The 22,854-nt window shown below is 40.1% G+C and overlaps 1 protein-coding gene across 1 annotated transcript in view; it reads left to right on the top strand.

The window, feature by feature from the left end:
• Positions 1–11,073, top strand: part of Rfx6 (regulatory factor X6) — a 52,202-nt gene extending 41,129 nt beyond the window's left edge. Inside the window, exons 13-19 of the mRNA XM_052750646.1 lie at positions 580–689; positions 2,146–2,263; positions 3,742–3,864; positions 4,473–4,679; positions 6,545–7,057; positions 7,856–8,068; positions 10,898–11,073. Of these exons, the coding sequence (XP_052606606.1) occupies positions 580–689; positions 2,146–2,263; positions 3,742–3,864; positions 4,473–4,679; positions 6,545–7,057; positions 7,856–8,068; positions 10,898–11,073 (1,460 nt within the window). The remainder of the gene's footprint in view (positions 1–579; positions 690–2,145; positions 2,264–3,741; positions 3,865–4,472; positions 4,680–6,544; positions 7,058–7,855; positions 8,069–10,897) is intronic.
• The last annotated feature ends 11,781 nt before the right edge of the window (positions 11,074–22,854 follow it).

The following is a 22,854-nucleotide window of genomic DNA, read 5'->3' as shown; positions in this document are numbered from 1 at the left end:
GATAGAGTCTTTCAAAAAGCAGAAAATCAACAAGCTTAGCCTGGGCCATTCATTAGCTTTCGACACTTCTAATGAGTTACTTTCAGCAAATAAAAGTGCTGAATCAAAAAGAAATGCTCATTATAGTAATTATTCCCATCAAGGACATGTATACAAATTACATATATAAAGTATAAACCTGTATTTCAGTGTATCCCAAAACAGATACACTGATGACTAAGCATTTTTGTTATAATTATCAGAAAAAGAAATTAATACATGTCACATATTTATTCATCTCTCTTTCCTCTTCATGCCATAAAATTTCCAATGATTTGTAGCTCAAAGTTCTATCTTGGGTTCAAAGTAGTGTGATATATTTTAATTTTGAATCACTGCATACTGACTACTCATAGTGACAAGTTTTATTATGAGATTTTTCATATACGTATGTGATGTATTTTGATCATATTTATCCTTAATAACCCTTCTTCTCCTTCTCACTCCCACTGATCCCCTTCTTCCTCCCAACTCTTGTTTGTTCTCATTCTGCTCCTCCCTCCTCCTCCTGCTCCTCCTTCTCTTCTTTTGACCTGGCAGATGACTCTATCACTGTGTTCCAAGAACTGAAGGATCTCCTTAAGAAGAATGCTACCGTGGAAGCATTTATTGAATGGCTGGATACTGTGGTCGAGCAGAGAGTGATTAAGGTATTTTTATGAGTAATTCAGAAAGTATTTTTAAGAAAAAAATCTGAAACTGGCTGTCATTATTATTATTATTTTTACTGGTGTGGAAAAGATCCAGACTGTGGATTTTTAAACCGTGTTTTGTGTATTTGTGATAGAAAGGAAATGGGGCCTGCCTAGATGGCCATCAACAGATGAATGGGTAGTGAAAATGTGGTATCCAGTGGAATTTTCTTCATCTGTAAAGAAAAATGAAATTTGTTGGAAAATGGCTGGATCTGGGAAGCACAGTATCAAGTGAGGTGATCCAAGCCCCAAAAGACAAAAGCAAGTGTTTGTCCTCACACATGAGCCTGAGACAGAGCCTGAAAGTGCATAGACATTACAGTGTAACTGTGGGTAAAGGCAAGAAAGGATCAGAACAGGTGATACAAAAGGATGAGGTGGGAAAAGGGACATGTGGGACAAGAGAGAGGTAAGAGACTTGGGTGGGACTGTGGGAAGTTCAAGCACAGTGGAGGGCAAAGAGATGAGGAGAAGGAGCGTCTACTAAAATACACTTTGTTCGACCATGCTGTAATGATATTTAATAGAGCTTGTATGCTGATTTAAAATGCTTTGTAAAGTTTTTGAAGCCCTAAAAAATTGAAAGACCCAAATATTAAAATTAGGAACACACCAGTTTGAAAGTATTGAACACGGAGTCAGCTACAGGATGCTATCTTTTTCCTCTATCAGTTTATAAAGTTACACCTGAACTATAGCAGTAGTTAAAGATAAACATAGAAACTGGAAAGATTTGAGTCTTTCCAAACAAACGAATTTTCTTAACACTGACTGGAACTGTGATTTTTTTTTTAATATACATTTGAAATTCTGAATCTGGAAGGTCACAATTTTACATTTTCTGTTTGGTTTCTTCAACAGTTTCAGTTAGCTCTCAAAGCCATCCATCATGAAGAAAGGCATTGAGAACAAATATGTCTCTCACTAGCTGGCGCGAGCCACTCCATATCAAGGAAACTGGTTACAGTCTGGGGACTTTTTGTTCTGGAAGGAAAACAGACTCTCGTTCAGGACCAGAGGAGTCGGTTAATCATTTACAGAAAAGTACAACCCTCGCTTCAGACATTACCTCCTGTCCTTCTTAAAGCTTTATCAAAAACAATTGAAGATAAAAAAAAATAGCCTGTGAATTATTTCACTTTATAGTCTAATTCTAATAGGAAACCAAGCTATAAAAGAATAAAGACATAGTGCCTTGAAAATAACAAGATGAAATAAAAAAACAAAAACAAAAAACCAACCACAGGCTGAAGTTAAAAATCCCGGGGCAATCATTTTATTTGATGAAATAAGTATGGAGCCACGCTGTCTATCTGCTTGTCTGGCTGTTTGTCTATCCAGGCATCTAAACAGGGCGCATGCGCAGTGACGTGGCCGAGTTCATAGCTTCGTTTTGCTCCTTTACTTTTAGACAAGCAAACAAAACGGAAGATCCCTGAAGAAGAGGGCGCAAGACTTTCTGCTGAAGTGGAGCTTTTTTGGTGCCCGAGTAATGCACAACCTTACCTTGAACAACGCGTCGAGTTTCGGTATTCAGTGTGCCTTACGATGATCGGTTTCTGCATGATTTCACTCATTCTTCGGTTCACCCATCGTGGACGCCTTATTGCTAATTTTTCCTTCTCAAAACACGTCTGACTATCAAGCAAGTTGAGAGCGGTAGCTAGGAGCTATAGTTGGGGAATCAGATCCTGCGGTGTCAAATGCTCACAGTTTCTCTCCTTGAGGCGTTGCCTAAGCCAGTCTGAGGAATAGTCTTCTCATAAGGTATAGGTATTAGAAGAGCTGGTGCAAATCAAAACACTTCCCCCTATGTGAACCATCTGTAGAAGTGCTTGCATAGGTTTTCTGTATAAAACAAACAGTAACTGAGACACTGTTCCCCAGAGGCTCTACTTACTGCGTAGCATGGGGACTACTCGCATCCTTCCCCAGCACCCATCATTACGTAGCATGGGGAAAACTCGCATCCTTCCCCAGCACCCATCATTACGTAGCATGGCTGCCTCTTGCATCTTTCCCCAGCACCCACATAGCTGCACTTGAGGAACCAACGTGTAACTTAGAAGGCACAGGCTCCTAAGGTTCTGAACTGTCTTGCCTGATCTTTAAACCCACCACGTAAACTGGGCTGTTAGCCTTTTCAAAAATTGAGTACTGTCTTTGCCCTAACCTTTCTGAGCTCACTAACCTTCAGTTACAATACTAAACGTATAGACAGTGAATTGGATTTTAAAAACTTTTCATGTTACAAAACAGGTTAGAGTCAACTCAAGTTTCATCTAGGGTTCAACGGGATTAAAGTTAAATAATGTGTTTCAAGGTCAAAAACAATAGTCTATTATTTAAAATAGCTTTTCTTATATTCCGAGTTTCTTAAAATGCATGGCACTGAAGCCTGACTTTAGCGTGAAGAAAAGACTTTTGTTAGGAAAACTGCTGAACAGTTCAAAGAAGTTAAAAGTTCGCAGGTCTGCCTTTCACATGAAAATTACTCATTTGCTTTTATTTTTAAATCAAATATGGTTCAAGCTGGAAAGACATCTTATTTGATAAAATTTTCAGACAACGTTGGCCATCGTCTAATTATTTAGTGCAAAGTAAACAGAAATCAAGCAGAAGAGAGGTCATTCTCCACAACTCAGGCTTATCATGCTCCAGTGTGTGCCCTCTTAAAGCATAAAGCCTGTCTCACTTTCATCCACATTTTCCTTTGATGTAATTAGTGGCCAAAGGGCTGGCAGGACAGTGCACACAGGGAGCTGAGCAGGAGGTACACAGAAAGATTAGAGGCCCAAGTTAAGCATGTTGGTCTTAGCAGGTCATTGAAAGTCCAACACGTGTTTGTTTATTTCAGTTGTTCCTTGTAAAGTGTGGTGAGATGGTCACAAAGATAAGTTTTCTCTTTCCTTTTCTCTCTCCTTCCCCTCTTTCCTCCCTCCCTTCCCTATTTCCTCCCTCCTTCCCCCACTTTCTGTCTGTACATGCCTCCTCTTCTATAAACGAGGTTCTTTCCATCTGATCCGGATGCTTCTGGATGAATACATCCTCCTGGCCATGGAGACTCAATTTAATAACGACAAAGAGCAGGAACTGCAGAACTTATTGGACAAGTATATGAAGAACTCAGGTAACTTCAACAGCTATTGTACTTTTCATATTCCTTTATTTAAACATAAGTTTAAGGATCTGTAGGTACACACGGGGGTTCATATAGTCTGTTTTCCTCCAAGCTCAGCACCACTAGTGTCCTAGCTGAACATTGATGGAGTACCCTCTTCCCTTCATTTAGACACAGCAGTGAAAGTTCCTCAATGGAAACTGGAAGTTTACACAACTTAACATTCTTAATTTCTGAGACTTTAGATAAAGTTAGAGAAGTGTCTGTCGTACCCACAAAAAATCCTTGTTATTCAAAACAGCACATGTAGCAGTACCATGTAGAAATATAACAGGAGATCGGAGGAGGAAGGATAGCCTATTTCAGGTGAGAAACCTGCCTTTTGAAGCCTGTTTAGCCCAGAGTGGATTGTTTAGTGCCCTTCAGAATATACCTGACCATAAATACTCAACTACCAAACCTAGTACCCATAAATATCAAAGCCTTCCAGCCTGTTTCCTGTGGAGTTTCCAGATTCATTACTCAACCAAGATCCATTTTCAATGTCTTTTGCTTGGGCTTGTTAACGAAGAGTATTTCATAATCCTATCTTTGTCTCTTTAAAATAACATTTGCAGATGCCAGTAAAGCTGCCTTCATGGCTTCCCCGAGCTCCTGCTTTCTGGCCAACCGTAATAAGGGCAGCTCACTTTCCAGTGATACTGTGAAGAATGAAAGCCATGTGGAGACATCCTACATCCCTCTGCCTCCCAGCCAGCCTGGAGCAATACCCCCTGCTCTGCACCCGTTCCCAGCTGAGAATGCTGAGAACATGCCACTTACAGGTATGAGGAGAAGCAAGAAAGCACACCTTACATTTTCCAGCACATCTCAGTGGACCCATTTCTCTTAACACTCACAAGTTCAGGAATGCCAAAGAGAAAAACATTTTATATTATAAAAGAAAAAACCCATTTTTTAAATTCATGAGTTTATATTTCTGACATTTTGCAATTGCTGTTTATACCATTACTCATGTGATTATCATGCATCGACAGTAACTCATATCAGAAGTATGAATAGGTCTCTTCATTTAATAGAAGAAAACCTATCTTAGATATGCATAAAATCTTTAAGATACATTAAAGATAAAACATGGATTTCTTTCTAGGCATTGTGGCACACATCTGTAATCCCAGCATTCAGGGGACTGAGGTCAGAAGGTCATTAGTTCAATCCAGCCCGGGTTGTCTAGCAAAACTGTGTCTTTTCCTTTTTTCTTTAATAACAAATTATTTACTTCATAAAAATATACTGCATTGCACTTCAAATTAAAATCCCTTACTGTATATAAACTAATAACACACAAAGAACATTTCGATTGATAGACTTTCCAGATTCTTGCCTATTATTTTAAACATAATTTCTTCATTGGTTCTTTGGGAATTTCATATCATGCACCCGAATTCCACTCATCTCCAAGTCCTCTGTGTTCCCCCACCCCTCACCCTTGCAGTGCCCTCCACCACAAAAAAATAAAAAAACTCTTTGCTCCTGCTCTCCTCCTTTCCCTCCTCTCCATCATCTCTTTATTCATTGGAGTGGCACTAGGAGCTGTGGTGTGTCATGCAGTAATCCTCTTGCCCAATATTGCAATGAGTCATTGGCCTGGTTCAAGGCCTCTGGGTTCTGATACCCCATATCACTGCACCCTTACCAAAACTCCCCTCAATATCCTGCCACCATCCTGAGTCATGGAGATCCTGTGGGTATCCTAGGGTGGCCAGCCCAAGGCCCAGGATGTAGGTCTGGGTGGTGGCTGTGTGCAAAATTCTGCCTTTAAAAACTGGGTTGCTTATTTGATTTTGGCTTTGGTGAGGTTTCTCTTCCAGCCACATTAGGACAGCTATACAATAATTTTATGCTTTGCAGCAGGATGAATTTTCAGTGATTTAAACTGGAGATCGAGAATATTTTAAATCTTCTCATTGGCTCATGGGCTTTTAAAAAAAAGTCCCATTTTATACATTAATTCATTGGGCATGCAGAATTTTAAGAATGAAGACCTTTTAATGCCATGGTTTAATTAAACCACAGGAAAGCCCAGAGAGTTGGAGACATTTGTAAATCCCATCGCTCACCCCTTGTGTTTCCTGATGTTTTCAGTTGTCTCTGAAATGATGGGCATTACGATATCAGTGCATTTTTCTATTATTAAAGATCAAATCATTTTTTTGTTATGGTACAATCACACTCCTTTGCCATTCCTACTTGTGAGTTCTTTTTTTTTTTAATTAAAAATATTTTTCATTAGCTTGGTCCACAGAGAGAGTTCCAGGGCACCCTATCTCAAAAAACAAAATAAAAAAGAGAGTTTTTTCATACAGTATATTTTGATCATTGTTATTCTCCCTCCTCCTTCCAGCTCCTCCCAGATTATCCCAGATCCCCTCCACCTCCCCCAGCCTATGAGAAAATGAAACTATCCCAGGTTTTACTCTTACCAACTCCAAGTTACCACTGCTGTTAAATATAGTTGTGTTGTGAATATACATGTGCCTATATGTTCTCCAGTTTAGTTATTTACAGAAAGTGGGAATTACTAAGTTGGAACAAAGGGCACGTTCATAAATCGTTTGAATACCTTTAAAGCCATGATCCCATCTACTTACTAGACTACTCACAGAATCCTCTCACTCTTTTTTTCCAGGTCAAATAGAGCTTTCACAGAGTACCGGCCATCTGATGACACCACCTATTTCTCCAGCCATGGCAAGCCGAGGAAGTGTCATTAACCAAGGGCCAATGGCAGGCAGACCCCCAAGTGTGGGCTCAGTTCTCTCAGTTCCAACACACTGCTCAACATATCCAGAGCCAATTTATCCTTCCCTCTCTCCAGCCAACCATGACTTTTATGGGACCAACTCTAACTATCAGACTGTGTTCAGGGCACAGTCTCACCCTTCATCAAACCTCTATACTCACCGTGCAGAGCATGGAAGATGCATGGCCTGGACTGAACAGCAGCTTTCCAGAGACTTCTTCAGTGGCAGTTGTACTGGCTCTCCATATAATTCCAGACCACCTTCCAGCTACGGACCATCCACACACACACAGGAGTCACATAGCATACAGTTTTTGAACACAGGAAGCTTCAATTTCCTTAGTAATTCAGGAGCTGGCAGCTGCCAAGGAGCAACATTGCCTTCTAATTCTCCTAATGGTATATAACTTTTAAAGACATTTTCTGACTTTTGAAAAGGCAGTAAAGCAATCTGATATTGAGTTTCACCTTGGCTGATTATCATGCCATCTAGAAAAAAATGGTAAAAATCACAGAATCTTAGCCCTTGCAGAATATGTCTGCCACACCCAAATACATTCCTTAATTCTGGTGGACTTATTAAAGTTTATCATACACGATTTAAAAGACAGTGAAAACTTATGCCAGATACAGCCAAACAATATTCTGTCATTTGAAAATATTCTTAATGGAAATTGTGTCTTCCAGAGAATTAACAGCACATTTTAAATATTGGCTCTAAAATCAATATTCCGTGTTTGGTTATAAACAAGACAAAATACCTGAAGTTAAGGAAACTGAAAGACCTCTGAATTCATTAAACTTTCCCAAAGACTTTCTCCTAGGTGTAGGCCAGCCTTTCTCCCAGGAACACGATTCTGTAAATAGAAACTGTGTTTGAGAAGAAGTCTCATTTAAAGAGCTAACAGTACTTGTGTCTTGCTTCATAAACATGCTTCATAAATTTAGATAAAGAAAATGTGGCAAAGATACAGTCAGTCTCAAAATGAATAATATGTCCGTTACCTTTTAACTCAAAAATACAATAGTAAACCATGCCATATGAAAGTGTAAGTCCAACTCTCAAGTTACTAATAGAAATGATATTAACCATTGATGTTTTTAGGACTATACTCCACTGTTGTTCCTACTGAATCACCTTTCCTGGGGTGATTCAGTAAAAAGCAAACAGAGTATTCTCGATCTGTTCTGTTCTAGGATACTATGGAAACAATATAAACTACTCAGAAGCTCAGAGGCTCGGATCGATGGTGAACCAACATGTTTCCGTCATCAGTAGTGTTCGCTCACTGCCTCCCTACAGTGACATCCATGATCCACTTAACATTTTAGATGACAGTGACCGGAAACAGAGCAACTCGTTTTATCCAGACACATCCTCTCCAGTTGCATGTCGGACTCCTGTAGTAGGTAAATTGTTTTCCTAGGCATTGGAAGCATTTTAAGAAGTGATGAACTTCAGATACACAAAATGATCTGGGGGTTATGTATGGGTGAACTAGGCATGCATGGCCCTAAGGTAATTTATCATTGGATCTGAAGTTGTTTTTGTATTTGAGTGAAGAGTGAATTTCCATTCCTTATTCTTTGTATGATTAGTACACGCCTGATTTAAGATCTATTGCTCCTTCCAAAAAGTAATAACTTATGTTTACTATGTATAACAATTTTAGTATAGCTGGTTCCAAGGTATTCTAAATAGTAGTGAACTTTATGAGAACAGGAATGGCGCATTTTCCTCATCTCTTATGACTATCATTGGACTCACAAGGAGGTGTCAAGAGTTATCTTTAGACCCCATAATCTCCATTAGCACCCCACACCACTGGGAATGTTTCCAAAAATGTATCCTGTGATAGTAGCAGCTAGTGTTTTCTTAATTTTTTTTTTTTTGGTAAAATGAGATTGAATACCATGGCAGAAAATGTTGCTATGTTTATTGTTCTGTAACATACAATTCAAGCCAAAGTGAGCAAATCAGTGTGCCTGCTATGAAGTCTTCCAGCTGCTTCTTCCAACCTGAGCCTCATCTGTGAAGGGTCTAGATACACCACCTAGTTGGCTGCATGGTAGGAGCTTAGCAAATCAATGAGTGATGGAAGAATACAAACCAATCCAGAGCCTTCAGGTGTGGCCCAGTGGTAGACCCCTTGACTGTCATGTGTGAAGCCTTGGGTTTGACATCTAGCACCAAACTAACAACCTTAAATCTGTACATACATTTAGTCCACTTGAATTAATAAGTTATTTCCCATAACATAGGTTTTGAACCTAAATCTATGAGTGCATTTAGTTTGGAAAATGAATAATGAAGTATCAAAGGGAAAGTATGCTTTCATCAAGTATCAGAAAAAAGTGTTCATGTTTATATGAGAGAATTAAATCTTCAGTGGAATTGGTTTTTACACTAGTGTAAGTGAAGGACATAGGACACCCAATAGAAGCACGGGGAAAATGAAATAAATTCCATCTCTCATCACTCAGTGTACTTTTCCAATCATTCAATAGGAAGCACTTCTTCCCTTCCTGTGGCCATCACAAATGTGCCCTGAGTGGTCTAGCAGCTCATCTCCTGCTATCTGCTAACAGCCATTGCTTCTAGGTTACTCTAATGAAGCAGAAAATTCCACTTCAGGAAGTTTCCTCACCACCAGACTAAAATGTGCCGCGTTGCTATTGTTACTATTAGTTCTGTTTGCTTGTGGAGATAATGGAAGCTTTGATGGAACATGGCTTGGAAGTAGGGTGGATTCTAAGCTTTGGCTGTCAGAGCTGCCTACTGAGCAGACTGCAAACTGGGTTTCAGAGTGGAAGAGGAAGGGAGTGAGTGAACAAGCCCCGTGGGGCCTGGACTCACTGTCTTCATTAGTTATACAGCCTGATCCTTAGGGACAGAGCATGCATTGCCTTGACAATGGGAAGGCATCAACCATGCCAGAGGGATGTGGACCTCTTGAATATGTTCACGAGGCTTTGTAGAGCAACTGTATATCCGACTCTAGGTATGAGGATGCTGAGGGAATCAGGACACAGTTTCTGCTTGGAGGAAGTTGATGCTCTGGAAGGGGAGAGTAAGGCAATGAATGTGCAAATGTATGCATTACAAAGATAATTTCATCATCACAGGCTTTCTCTCATATGTGGAACCTAGATTTAAATAAGTATATATATGTAATTATGTATGTACATATATATCTGTATGTGAGAGAGGTACATTTATATGTGTATGCATATAGGATCATGAGAAAGGAGGAATAACTCTTAATAGATATGGAATATATATGTATGTATATAATGGAATGCATGTGATGAGAAAGTAAGACATTGGAATTAACTGAGCAGGGGAAACCAGCTGGAGTGGGAAGGGAGTTTGGGGAAGGCCAGTAGGAGACGGGAACAAACCAGAACCAGTATAAAGACCATAGATGCTATGATAAAACCCGTTACTAAAAATGTTAACCTAAAGCAATTTGTTAAAAAGGTAACTTTAGCTTCTCCAAAGTGTGTAAAGTGGCAGCTGGCAAAGTGGGAGCTGTTTGAGACAGGTGTCAGGAGTAGAATCCTGGGGCAGGAGCATTTAAATTGAGAACTGGGCAATCCAGAAGCGTTGTGGAAATTGGATGGAGACGATCTAGACAGAAGAAATGGCCATTATAGAGCCTCTGGGATCAGAAAACAAGTTACCAATTTCTGGGGGCAGAAAGAAAATCCGTGTGCCTTGAGCAGGTAAACGAGGGGGAGAGTGGAGCAAAGTGAATTTTAAGAGTCAGTTCAGGTAGGGTTTTATGAGTTATGGCAAGGAGACTGGGTTTTGTTCCTAGAGTGTAGTAAGTCATGGTCGGCTGGAAAAAAAAAAAAAGAGTAGAAACACATCACCAAGATCTTTCTAGCTCTTCCCTGGAGGGCAAGAGACCGAAGCAAAGATGAGAGCATGGGGCTGCTATGTTGGTCAGGAAGCAATGGTGATCAGAGGTGCAGGCAGAAGGCAGAGGCAGACAGGAGACATATTTTAGTGACAGGAGTAATATGATACTGAGTTTCCTCTATGAAATAGTACCTGGCAGGACAAAAAATGGGAAAAATAGAAGAAAATATTGCTGTTCTAGTGAATCATGAACATTCACATTTGAAATAGCTGATGTATGCTAAATGCAAAAAAAAAAAAAACCATAAAGAGGTTCAAATTGAGTGGTACTTGTCAATTTGTTTTCAACTGTTGATTATATTTTTCCCTTCTAGCTTCCAACTTGCAAACCCAGATTCCCTCATCTTCATCCCAGTGTATGTATGGAACTTCTAATCAGTACCCAGTGCAAGAAACTCTGGACTCCAATGGAGCAAGCAATAGAGACATGGTGTCTTCTTTACCACCCATCAACACTGTGTTTATGGGGACAGCAGCTGGAGGCACCTAAAGAAACACTGTGAGATGCAGCTGAAACTCAAATTCTCAGTTGCATTGATGTCACTATCCCTCCCCAGCTGCCATGAGAGCAAAGATGATTCAGTGGCTGGACGTGTTTTTCAGATCGCTGATACTTGGGACAATGCCATAGTAAATGGAGATACTTGTATTGCACACAAAGAGGCTAAAATGTGAAGTCATTATTGATCATAACTTCAAACACTATCAAATGAAGCCAATGGAAATCTGAAGATGCAGACATTCCAAAGATGTAATATTTCACTTTCTAATTTATTGAAAAGTATCTATGTTCCTTCGTCTTTGGTTTCTAAAACAAGAAAATATATTCCATGCCTTCACAATATCTTTAATTTATTAGGCTCTCCTAATCATTGTTTACTATCACTTATTTGACAAAAAGTCAAATGTCTATGTTCTACCTCCTGTGGAAATGTTTACAAGGTCAAGACTTAAATGTATTCAGCCTAGACCAAAGTGACTTGACTTTCTTTCCCTGTGCATTAGTGTGGTGATTTCTGTTACATAGCAGTGTTCCAATTCTATGTAACTGAATAGAAATGATAAACACTTTCCTTCTTTATTTAAAATGATGTGAGGAAATAAAAAAGAATGTGTGGAAGTGCTCGCAAAGGTGTGGTTGCTCTTGGGATTGGTACTGTTCCTGAAGAATGTGGGGACTTGCAGGCCGAAGTATTTGGGGTATGAAATGAAAGAATAAATTGCTGCTTAAGACACTATAATTCGAGAGTGTTTATGTGTCAGACTCATACCTGTACATGTTAAGAGACTCAGACTGTTTAATTTTCCGTGCTTTTAAAAGCACTTGTTTATAAAGTACCTTGCTAAACGTCTGGGAAGGAATAGGTATTCAGGGATTCTCTGGATGCAAAGCCTAGTTCAGAAGTGAATTATGGGTAAGCTAATGCACCATCTATCTATATATGTTTCTTTTTCTTTTCCATATGTTGTGGCTGTGAGATTCATAGCCTACACTAGAAAACTTCCATTAACTATAAAGAATCTCTTATTATGATGGACCTCATACTATTTGTGTAGAGAATTAGGTTACGCTATTAAGCTCCAGGTACGTAAGATTTTATAGTGCCTGATATCCATGGTATATCATGCTATACTTTGGTAAAAATAAACTGTGGACCTATTTTCAACAAGAAATTGACAATTGCTTGTGGACTTGTTGGAATATTACTACCATTTGCTTAGTAGCATGCCCACTTAGTAGCATACGGTATGATCTAACGAACAAGAAGAGAAAGTTCACAGTATTAGCAAATCACAAGTATACAAAGCTAGGTGTTCTATTCCTTCCAATAATAATATGGTGTGACTACAAAGAATGATGAAACTATAGGCTTGCAATGAAGTAACAGTGTTAAGGAGTGTTCGAACACAGCTCTTGAGAGTTACAAACAAAAATTTCAAGGCATGTTTGGCATTGTCAGATGCTGTGTTATATAATATGGAAAAATATAAAAATGAAGGTGGCACTGCCGTACCGTAAAACATCCTGGTGTGGAGACAAAGGGGTGGGGTGATAAGAAATTAAGCCCTGAAGATTTAAGGGTAGAAAAATAGCACTGAATAAATGATGTTCCAGGAGTATCTTCCAGCATTTGGGGATGAAGAGAGACAGACTGGAAAGGGGAGGCTGGGAACTATTTGGAAAACGATTTTATATAAATGCCCAATAGTTGAGCACAGATAGATGTGGGAGACATAACTATAAGAGCATTTTCAAAGACATATGAGCATTCTTTCAGACAATGTAGTATATGATAGTTCTTTAGGCTTATTTTAAGGTATCGAGTGGAAATAGTTGACCAAAGTGTATACAGAAACCCAAAAGACAGGTGAGAAGCATCTCTGGGCTTCATATGTTCCTGGCTGATGCTAACTTCAAGAAGCAACACATGACTAACTTTCCCTTTGTCCCAGAGAACGGGCTTGGAGTCTGTGTTTGTTAGATGAGTGACAGTGTTTCCCAATCCCGACTATTGGTATTCACACAAGATGGCTCTGCTTTATAGAACTATTCTTGTGCAAGATTTAGTTTAAAGTCCTTGGTCCTCAACACTAAGTTCCAATAGAACTGCCTTCCTGTGACATATTTACAAATGCCTCTAGATAGGCAGTACAAATCCTACATGATTCAAAGGAGAGATGCCTTAAACTTCACCTAAGAGGAACAAGGGACCATGATATGGCACACTTACCTACATTTGCTTACGCTCATCATTTAAGAATCTCTCCTTCGTAGTTCTAAGGCCTCGATGCTCACAACATTTTGGAGCATTTTTTTTTTTTTTTTGTTAATTTTAATTGCAATTTAAAGATCTTGTGTGGCTTCCAAGTGAACATTATGGAAGTTCTGTAGCATTCATTATAAAAAAGTAGCCATTCAAACTTTGCTTAAATAAAATGCAAAATTAAGGTTACAAACCCAAGTTTTAAAATGCTACATTTATAACTCAACTCTTAGGGTTTTTCTCTTCAAGTTGTGCATAATTGTGACTACTGTTAAAGACAGGTAAATGTTTCAGCTGATTCAGTGAATCCTTAAAAAAAATTTTTTTTTATTTTTAATTTTTTCCCTTTTACGTACCAACCACAGTTTCCCCTCCTTCCTCTCCTCCTGTTCCTCCCCCACCTTTCCCCCATATCACCTCCCCATCCACTCCTCAGAAAGGGTAAGGCCTCCCATGGAGAGCCAAGGAAGTTGGGCACATCAAGTTGAGGCAGGGCCAAGCCCCTCCCCTCTGCATCAAGGCTGAGCAAGCTATCTCTCCATAGGGAATGGGCTCCAAAAGGCCAGTTCATGCACCAGGGATAAATCCTGGTCCCACTGCCAGGGGCCCCTCAAACTGCCCAGGCCACACACCTGTCACCCACACTCAGAGGGCCGAGTTAGGTCCCCTGCAGGATCCCCAGCTGTCAGTCCAGAGTCCGCGAGTTCCCACTAGCTTGGGTCAGCTAACTCTGGGTTTCCTCATCATGATCTTGACCAACGCCCCCCACCCCCTACCCCACCCTGGCTCATACAATCCCTCCTCCTTCTCTTCAACTGGACTCCAGGTGCTCAGCCCTGTTCCTAGCTGTGGATCTCTGCAACTGCTTCCATCAGTCACTGGATGAAGGCTCTATGATGACATTTAGGAGATTCACCAATCTGATTACAGGGGAAAAGATCAAGAACATATGTCATAGCTGCAAACACACACACACACACACACACACACACACACACACACACACACACACACACACCTGTGTTTTCTACACGAAATCACAGATTAGAATGCAGCTGGTTTATTTTCATCTCTCCAGGCAGTTTTCTTCTAGGAGAAATCAGAGATCTCTCTAGTTATATGCTCACAAGTATATTTTCCAATAAAATGTTGGCAGCTTTTGTACATTAAAGACAAATTCCAACGATAGTTGTAATGCAAAATCTTTCTCTTTGTTCCTGCTTTAAGAAAGGAGAATCCTCATGTGGTCTTCATTTACCATGGTCTCCTATTCCTTGTTCTCCCTCTCTGTTGTTGATCCAGCTGGGATCTCCCGCTCCCCCAAGCTCTCTTTCCCTCAACCCTCGCCTTTCATTACCCCCACTCATGTCCAGGCTGTTCATGTAGATCTCATTCCATTTCTCTGTCATTGGGTGATCCCTGTGTCTTTCTTGGGGTCCTGTTTTCCAGGTAGCCTCCCTGGTGATGTGAGTAGCAGACAAGCCATCCTTGTTTCATGTCTAGTATCCTGCTATGAGTGAGTACATACCATGTTTGTCTTTCTGAGTCTGGGTTACCTCACTCAGGATGATTTTTTCTAGATCCATCCATTTGTCTGCAAACCTCATGATGCCATTGTTTTTCTCTGCTGAGTAGTATTCCATTGTGTATATATACCACATTTTGTTTATCCATTCTTCAGTTGAAGGGCATCTGGGTTGTTTCCATGTTCTGGCTATTACAAACAATGCTGATATGAACATAGCTGAACAAGTGCTCTTATGGTGTGGTTGAGCATTTCTTGGGTATATGCCCAAGAGTGGTATAGATGGATCTTGGGGGAGATGGATTCCCAATTTTCTAAGAAAGCGCCATATTGATTTCCAAAGTGGTTGTACAAGCTTGCATTCCCACCAGCAGTGGAGGAGAGTTCCCCTAGCTCCACATCCTCTCCAGCATAAGGTGTCTTCAGTGTTTTTGATCTTAGCCATTCTGACAGGCGTAAGGTGGTATCTCAGAGTTGCTTTGATTTTCATTTCCCTGATGATTAGGGATGTTGAGCAATTCCTTAAATGTCTTTCGGCCATTTGAGTTTCCTCTGTTGAGAATGGCTGAGGGGTCCCCACTGGATCAGGCCCTCCGAATGGGTGAGACAGTTGATTGGCTTGATCTGTTTGGGAGGCATCCAGGCAGTGGGACCAGATCTTGTGCTCATTGCATGAGTTGGCTGTTTGAAACCTGGGGCCTATGCAGGATTGTTTGGCTCGGCCTGGGAGGAGGGGACTAGACCTACCTGGACTGAGTCTACCAGGTTGACCTCAGTCTGTGGGGAAGGCTTTGCCCTGGAGGAGATGCGAATGGGGGGGGGGGGTTGGGGGGAAGGTGAGGGGGACGGGAGGGGGGAGAACAAGGGAATCCGTGGCTGATATGTAGAACTGAATTGTATTGCAAAATAAATTAAAATAAATTAAAAAAAAAAAAAGAAAGAAAGGAGAATCCTGGAGATGCTGAAAGTCTCACCCAATGAGAGCTATGGAAATAGGGTTGCCGCTGTGTTTTAAGGAGCTGGGACAAGGGCTGTGAAAATCTGGTGATGTGTGAGACAGATTTACACATTAAAGAACTGTCCCACTTCAAAAACCAGGAACACTTCTATGAAGAAAGGAAAAGTAGAGCAGTAGGCTGTGAGATTACTGCCCCCCAAACTTTGACTAATAGGAGATTTTTATATTAGACCGACTCTAATCAACTCAAGCATCTCCTTGAGAAATGTGACTATAACAACTTAATCCCAAGAAACAGGGGAGCCGGGGGGTGGGGGTGGGGTGGGGAGGATAAGTTCTGAAAGAGGGTCCAGTGGGCAGCAGTGTGTGGGCTCCTCCAACAGGACACTGACAGGTCAGGCCCCTAGACCTGCCACAGAACAGTGGAATAGCACTTGTGTGGTCCTGACAATGTAGCACAATGGGCAGGGCTCCTGGGGCCACAGCATCTGCCCTCCAAGCCCTTGCTAGATGCAGTCTCTGTTCCGCCGATTAGGATACAGCAGCCTCCGTGTGCTTTCAGTCCACTACAGTGTGCAAGTCTTCTGCAAATAAAGTTGAGTAGCAGTGAATTTCAGGCTGATACATTTTATTTTTGGTGAACTGAATCTGTTCTCATACAAATACAATCCACCATGATAGGATAAGCAAACACTCTTATGCTTTTTGAAGTTTTAAGTCTATTCTTAAACGATAACACAAAAAGATGCAAGCTGGAGGCATTAAAGGGATATCACATGATGTCTCTTTATGTACATATTATTCCACCAATCTCAGTCAGTCTAAACACACATATATGATAGAGAATATGTCATTATTGATGGTAAGAACTTTCAGAACTCCTCCTAGCTCCCCTTACCTGTGCACTGGGGACTGAACTCAGGGCCCTGCACAGTGAAGCAAGAGGTCTGTTACTAGGCTACATCTCTAATTTTTTCCCAGCTTCTTGAAATGCATGTTTCTCTTCTACTTTCATTTCTTTTTCTTTTTCCAAGACAGGGTTTCCCTGTATAATAGCCCTAGCTGTCCTGGGACTCGTTTTGTAGACCACACTGGCCTCGAACTCACAGAGATCCACCTGCTTCTGCCTCCTGCGTGCTGGGATTAAAGGAGTGGGACAACATGCCCGGCTATGAAATACACATTTCTTGAAAGTCAAGGTAGGTAGGTAGTGCATTCTCCTTCTCTAAGCCTCTAAAATGCACAAAGGGAGGAAAAGAGAAGGAGAAAACACTGGACATAAATAAATTCTGAAACGCAAACCTAAAGGTGTTTCTTTGTGTGTTTGGTTTGTTTGTTTGCTTGCTTTTGTAGGAAGCACATGGCGTGATATGCTTGAATCCCCTGGAAGGGGATATTACAGGACTTCAGTTTTCTACTTAACACAGAGAGACGTTGGCTTCCACATAATCACCACAATAGCTCTGTGCCCTTGATAACAAACTGTTCACACTGTCTTGTGGCAGCAGATGTATAATCCAGGGCAAGTTTTAGAAACTTCAGCAAAGACCTCATAGAAAAGTAAACAATGGTGACTGTGCCACATTGGACATTTTGTTCTTTGGGAAAGATAAGAAGTGATGAATTTAAATGAAAGGTTATTGCTTCATCTCATTCAATTATTGAACTTTAAAGTAAATCCTCGAGTTTATAGATGGCAAAGAGCACAATCTGCATGCTTCAAAAGCACATCAATTAAATGAAAATACTTTTCAGTCTTTCCTGGATTTTAGGGACAAATGGCTGAAAAACATGTTATAAGTGAACTATGATGAATGTACTCACTGTTTTTAAGGTATTTGATGTTTAAAGAGAGTTTGTCTTAATGAAAGTTTTTCCAGTAGTATTTGACCCCTGTGCCATACCCCATGATCCTTTATCTTTTTTTTGAGACAGGCTTATACTAAGTTGCCTTTGCTGGCCTTTACGGCATGATCCTCTTGTTTCAGCATCTTGAATGCTGGGATATCTGGCATGTACAATCTTGCCTAGATGAATCTCTTCAAAAATAATGATTTCGGGCAATATGAGCAACTTTTAGTAAAATTCTGTATTCTTTGTGAATGTGCATGTATCTGAGGTGTATCTGTGTGTTCCTGTGCCTGGCTCTGTGTGTATACAAGTGTGAAGGTGCTTGTACATGCACATGTTTGCATGTGCATGTGGAGAGTAGAGGCTGAAGTTGGGTGTCCGTATTGTCCTCCACTTTGAGCTTCTGAGAAGATGAAAGATCTCTCTTTATACCTTAGGTTCACTAATTGGTTAGACCGACTGGCCAGCACGTTCCAGGGGTCCTCTCATCTCTGCCTCTCCAGCACTAGGATTACAGATTCTCACCACCATGTCCAGCTTTTTGTGTGGGTGATGGGGATCAAACTCAGGGTCCTCATGTTTTCTGGCAAGTGCTTCACCACTTGAGGCATCTCTTTATGCCCCATGTTCTCTACTACATAGCCACAAACTCAATCTCATAGTACTTCTCTTGAAAAATGAACGTACGTGACAAGGAAGAGAAACATGTATTAATGCGTTCAGAGGACATTCTCTCATATTGTTGGTATGGTTTTAACATTAAAGCTGAAGGTAACTGAAGAGGAAGAGGCCCAAACCAAGATCTCTCAGTGTAATGCTATGGTTTTTCATCTTTTCTTAAGATGCTTGTGGAACCTCCAAGGAATCAGGGAACACATTTACAAAAGTGAAAAATTAACTACTCAATATGATATCCGCTCTAAAGTAAAGAGAAGCTATGCCTTTTATTAGTTCAAAACAAGGGTGCTGTTCTCACCAATCAATAGTCACAGTGAGGGTCAGAGATTTACAGCCTCTAAGCATCCTTAAGCACACGGAGGCAAATATGAGCTTCGTGGGCAGTTCGTTAATCAGCACTTGTCATTTGGATTTGTGTGCTTTAGCTTATTAACGCTCTGCATGTGACCTCTGTGGAACATAAAACTGTTCCCACATTTTAGATTGCAAACTGTCAAGCTCTCTCACCTTTGTATTTGTGTATATGGGGGATGATGCATTTGTGCTGTTTGACACATAGGCAGTTTTTCATCCATTATTCATTGTGTGGCCCCCTTACAGCTCACAGCATCCATTGTGACTTTCTGTTGTTTGAGGAAACTACTTAGAATCTAGAGACTGTACCTGGGAATGATACTTGCTGTGTTTTTATGGATAGCTGAGTAGTCGCTTGCCTGAGGATTACAGGACAACAAATCAGCAGAGAAAACCCTCTGAGGGCGCACCTCTCTCAGAGAAGAAATAGCCCGTGGCACAGCTGTGTTTCTATCGTGTGTGGCTGCTCTCTAAGAAATACAAGGGCAAAGTGCCTTGGAACCGACTGGTGAATCCTGACCTGCTCCTCTCCAAGCCAGTCATTGGCACAACTTGACTGCTAAGAGATGTAGTGTGATGCCTGTGAGGCTTGTGCTGGGCTTACTGCTGTTGCACAAGTCTTCAGTAGGGAGCAAGATGTGTCAGGATGGTGTGGCCACGCCCAAAGCGTTCTTAAGAAAAACAGTTCCTAAGTCCCAGACTCACTTCTTGAAATGCACAGGAATGAGTTTCCAGGTTCTTGCTAAGAGATAAAGACAAAATTGATGCAAAAATATGGTTTCAGGACAGGCCAAACACATACAGCACTTTATTTTCCTTAATTTTTAGGCTAACATACAAAAAATGGGTTTCATTATGGTATTTTCATATTTGTGTTTTATTTATACACAGCTATTTAAAGCATGACAAAGTTCAGCAGATTTGCGTTAGGGATTTGGTTAGTGTATAGTAAGTCAGGTAATTTAGCTTCTCAGATGCTCATTTTCCTCATCTGAAAAATGAGATAGTTGAGCTGTTCAGCACTATGGATCCCGACATGCCCAGGTTCCCTTAGTGCCAGCTGTTATCACCACTGTTATTCTAACCTCACAGAATCATTCAGTGCAAACCGTTCTTTTGTGTGTTCATGTGAAATGTAGACTGCGCTCTTGCTAGAGTTCTCTCGGAAGAGACTCTAAATAAGAATGTTTCATTTTGCTGAGTATTGAATTCTCTTTAGTGCCACTGATGTGAACTCTGAGATTAGCAATAAAATATATTTTGAACTCCTGAAAAAAAAGGAATGTTATATATAAATAAAAGAAAATGCAAGATCTCGTATATCATTAACTTCTGCACAGTAATTTTACAAAAGCAACCCTTATGGGATAAAATATGGTTTAATTGTTTGACATGAAAATAAAATTACAACCAATATGTACACATATTCTACTGATATCATTCAATGATATTAATTTCCTCTATGAATCAGCAGTCCTACGAGGGGCTGTATCAATGTTTATTTCAGTTTGATGGTTTTTGTTTTCCACAGACCTGCAATAAACACTAACAACATTAAATTTTTAGTAAACACTTCCAAAAGTGAGAAAATATTTTTTCACTTTAAAAGTCAATTAATTTGTATTTATAAAGTATAACTGATTAATCTAGATGGGAGGGGAGGTGGGTGGAACTGGGAGTAGTAGAGGGAGGTGAAACTATAATCAGGATATATTATGTGAGGAAAAAATCTATTTTCAATAAAAGGAAAAAGTATATATAACATATTAAACTAGCAATCAGAAATTATTCACGTGTTGGGCATTTCTAATGCCTTTTTAGCAATAAAGTTAGGGACAAGATGTGTTCTATTTTTTTTTTTCACAGTTGTAAGGGAAACCTTTGCCAAAACCATTCTCCCAATGCACTGAGCTGGATGTCAACAGTCATTGCTGAAACCCCCCATAGGTGTTCTGCAGACGCCTCTGTGTACAAACCCTGGACATTTGCTTCCTTCTGGATCACATCCCATCATGTGGCCCTGGACCTTGTTGTGCTGTGAAAGCGACAAACCTGAGGTCATTGTTAAGTCTCCCTGCTGCGCCCTTTCCTAGGCATTCTATTGCTATATTCCTGAGCTCGCTCACCTTCCTCGCAGCCCGGAGCAAACTCTCACTGCTTGTGAGGCTGATGTTTTTAGTCTCAACTCCATCAGTCCTTCCATCCCTTCTAGAGTACAAATCAGGCCTCTACTTATGATCCTTCACTGGTTCCCCTTTGACCTTAGAACAAGGTCCACGCTTGTGTGTAAGCTTCACCATAACTTTCCAACTTGGGGCTAATATTGATTAATGTCATGTATGTGGTTTGGAGGAATTTGTCTGCAATCTGGTTTACGGGAGTTTTAGACAGCAAAGGGAACCACTCTGCTGTTTTGGATCTGCACTGTGTTTTGTAGACCAGTTTAGGAAGTGTTGGCATGGGAAAGACAAATGGTTAATAGAGCCAGAAACGCTTATAAAAATCAAGTAGCTATAATAGCTATATGATATTTCAAGACATTGGCATCTGATACAAACTACATGGAAAAGAGAACTTTATTTAATGGAAGTTTTAAGCTCAATTCAGAGTCTTTCTAATGTGAGGCAAAGTGATATTGAGAAGTGACATAAAGTCCAACACTAGACCCATAAAGGCCCAAACTGATACTGAAGCCGAGGTGAGAAACCTAATAGTGTGAGAATTCAATACGCTTAATAAAGTTTATTCTTCTTCCTTATGCTTCTCTTGAGCCTCGAGGATCCTTGTTTAACCTTCCAGACAGATGTAGCCTTCTCTAAATCTGCCCTGAAACCCCAGAACCTCCCCCATATACTCCCTGTACAATCCCATGACAGGTATACACACTCAACAAGTGCTTGTACCTTTCCTCAGGAGACAGATGTTACGATGTGCACTGGAACGTTATTCCTGCTAGCAAGATATTGGCAATTTTTCAATTGAGACCAATAAATAAATGTGTTGTGGAATGTTTAATTATGCAAAGAAGCATTGCATTTGTTTAATTAAGTAAGGATGTGTGCTGTTTTCCTTTTCCTGCCTAAGGTACCTGATTGGTCTAATAAAAAGCTGAACAGCCAATAGTGACGGAGGAGGTATAGGCGGGACTTATGGACAGGGAGAGTAAGTAAAAGGAGGAATTTAGGCTAGGGGAAGAAAAGAAAAAAAAATATGCCAGAGAGACGAGGGGCCAGCCAGCCGGACATGGAGGAAGCAGGAAAGTAGTACATACAGAACAAAAGAAAGTTAAAAAGTCCCATGGCAAAACATAGATGAATAGAAACAGGTTAAATTAAGTTAAAGGAGCTAGTGGGACAAGCGTAAGCTATGGCTGATCATTTATAATTCATAATAAGTCTCTGTGTTTTTATTTGGGAGCTGGTTGGTGGCTCAAAGAAAATGTCAACTACATACGTGGAGTTTTAAAAGAACAATTATGTATGCAATGCAACACTATAATTCAAGAAAACAGTAATGAAATCTAAACACAGTAATAAAATTAAGTTGAAAATGTTGACAAAATACAGCTCAAAAGAATAAATTTTAATAGCTATATATGTTTCAAAACCATAAAAATTATTATTTATAAGCAAACATGTTATAAAAGTACAAACATGAAATTGGGTAGTATATAAGTAAACATAGTCATGCACACACACAAACATACATATATACATACATATATATGTGGGTTATCTTCAGGATAATGATTACTTCTAAGAGGGGAAGAAAAGCTTGGAAAGATAGCTCCGTAGTTAAGAGCATACACTAAGTACTATTTGCTCCTGCCGAAGGCTGAAATTTAGTTCCTAGCACCTATGTTGGGTGGTTCACAACCACCTGTAACTCCAGCTCCAGGGAAATCAGGCACCTCTGGCTTCTATGGGACCTGTATTCATATTCACATGCACAAAATAAAAGTAACAAAAATAAATATTTTAAAAAAAAAAAAGAAAAGAGAAGAGAAGAATGAGATCAGGTCATGAGCTTAATTTTGTATCTGAAACACCTTGATTCTAAAAAAGTGAAACAAATTTGACAGACTAAATTTGTTAAAGTTTGACGTTAAATGCCCTGATGTTTGATGTGATAGTAGACATC

Source organism: Peromyscus californicus, unplaced genomic scaffold (assembly GCF_007827085.1).
Source record: "Peromyscus californicus insignis strain IS unplaced genomic scaffold, ASM782708v3 Scaffold_22__1_contigs__length_63687245, whole genome shotgun sequence".
Classification (NCBI taxonomy): Eukaryota; Metazoa; Chordata; class Mammalia; order Rodentia; family Cricetidae; genus Peromyscus; species Peromyscus californicus.
The sequence above is the reverse complement of the archived record's forward strand: the minus strand, read 5'-3'. Positions and strand labels throughout refer to the sequence as shown.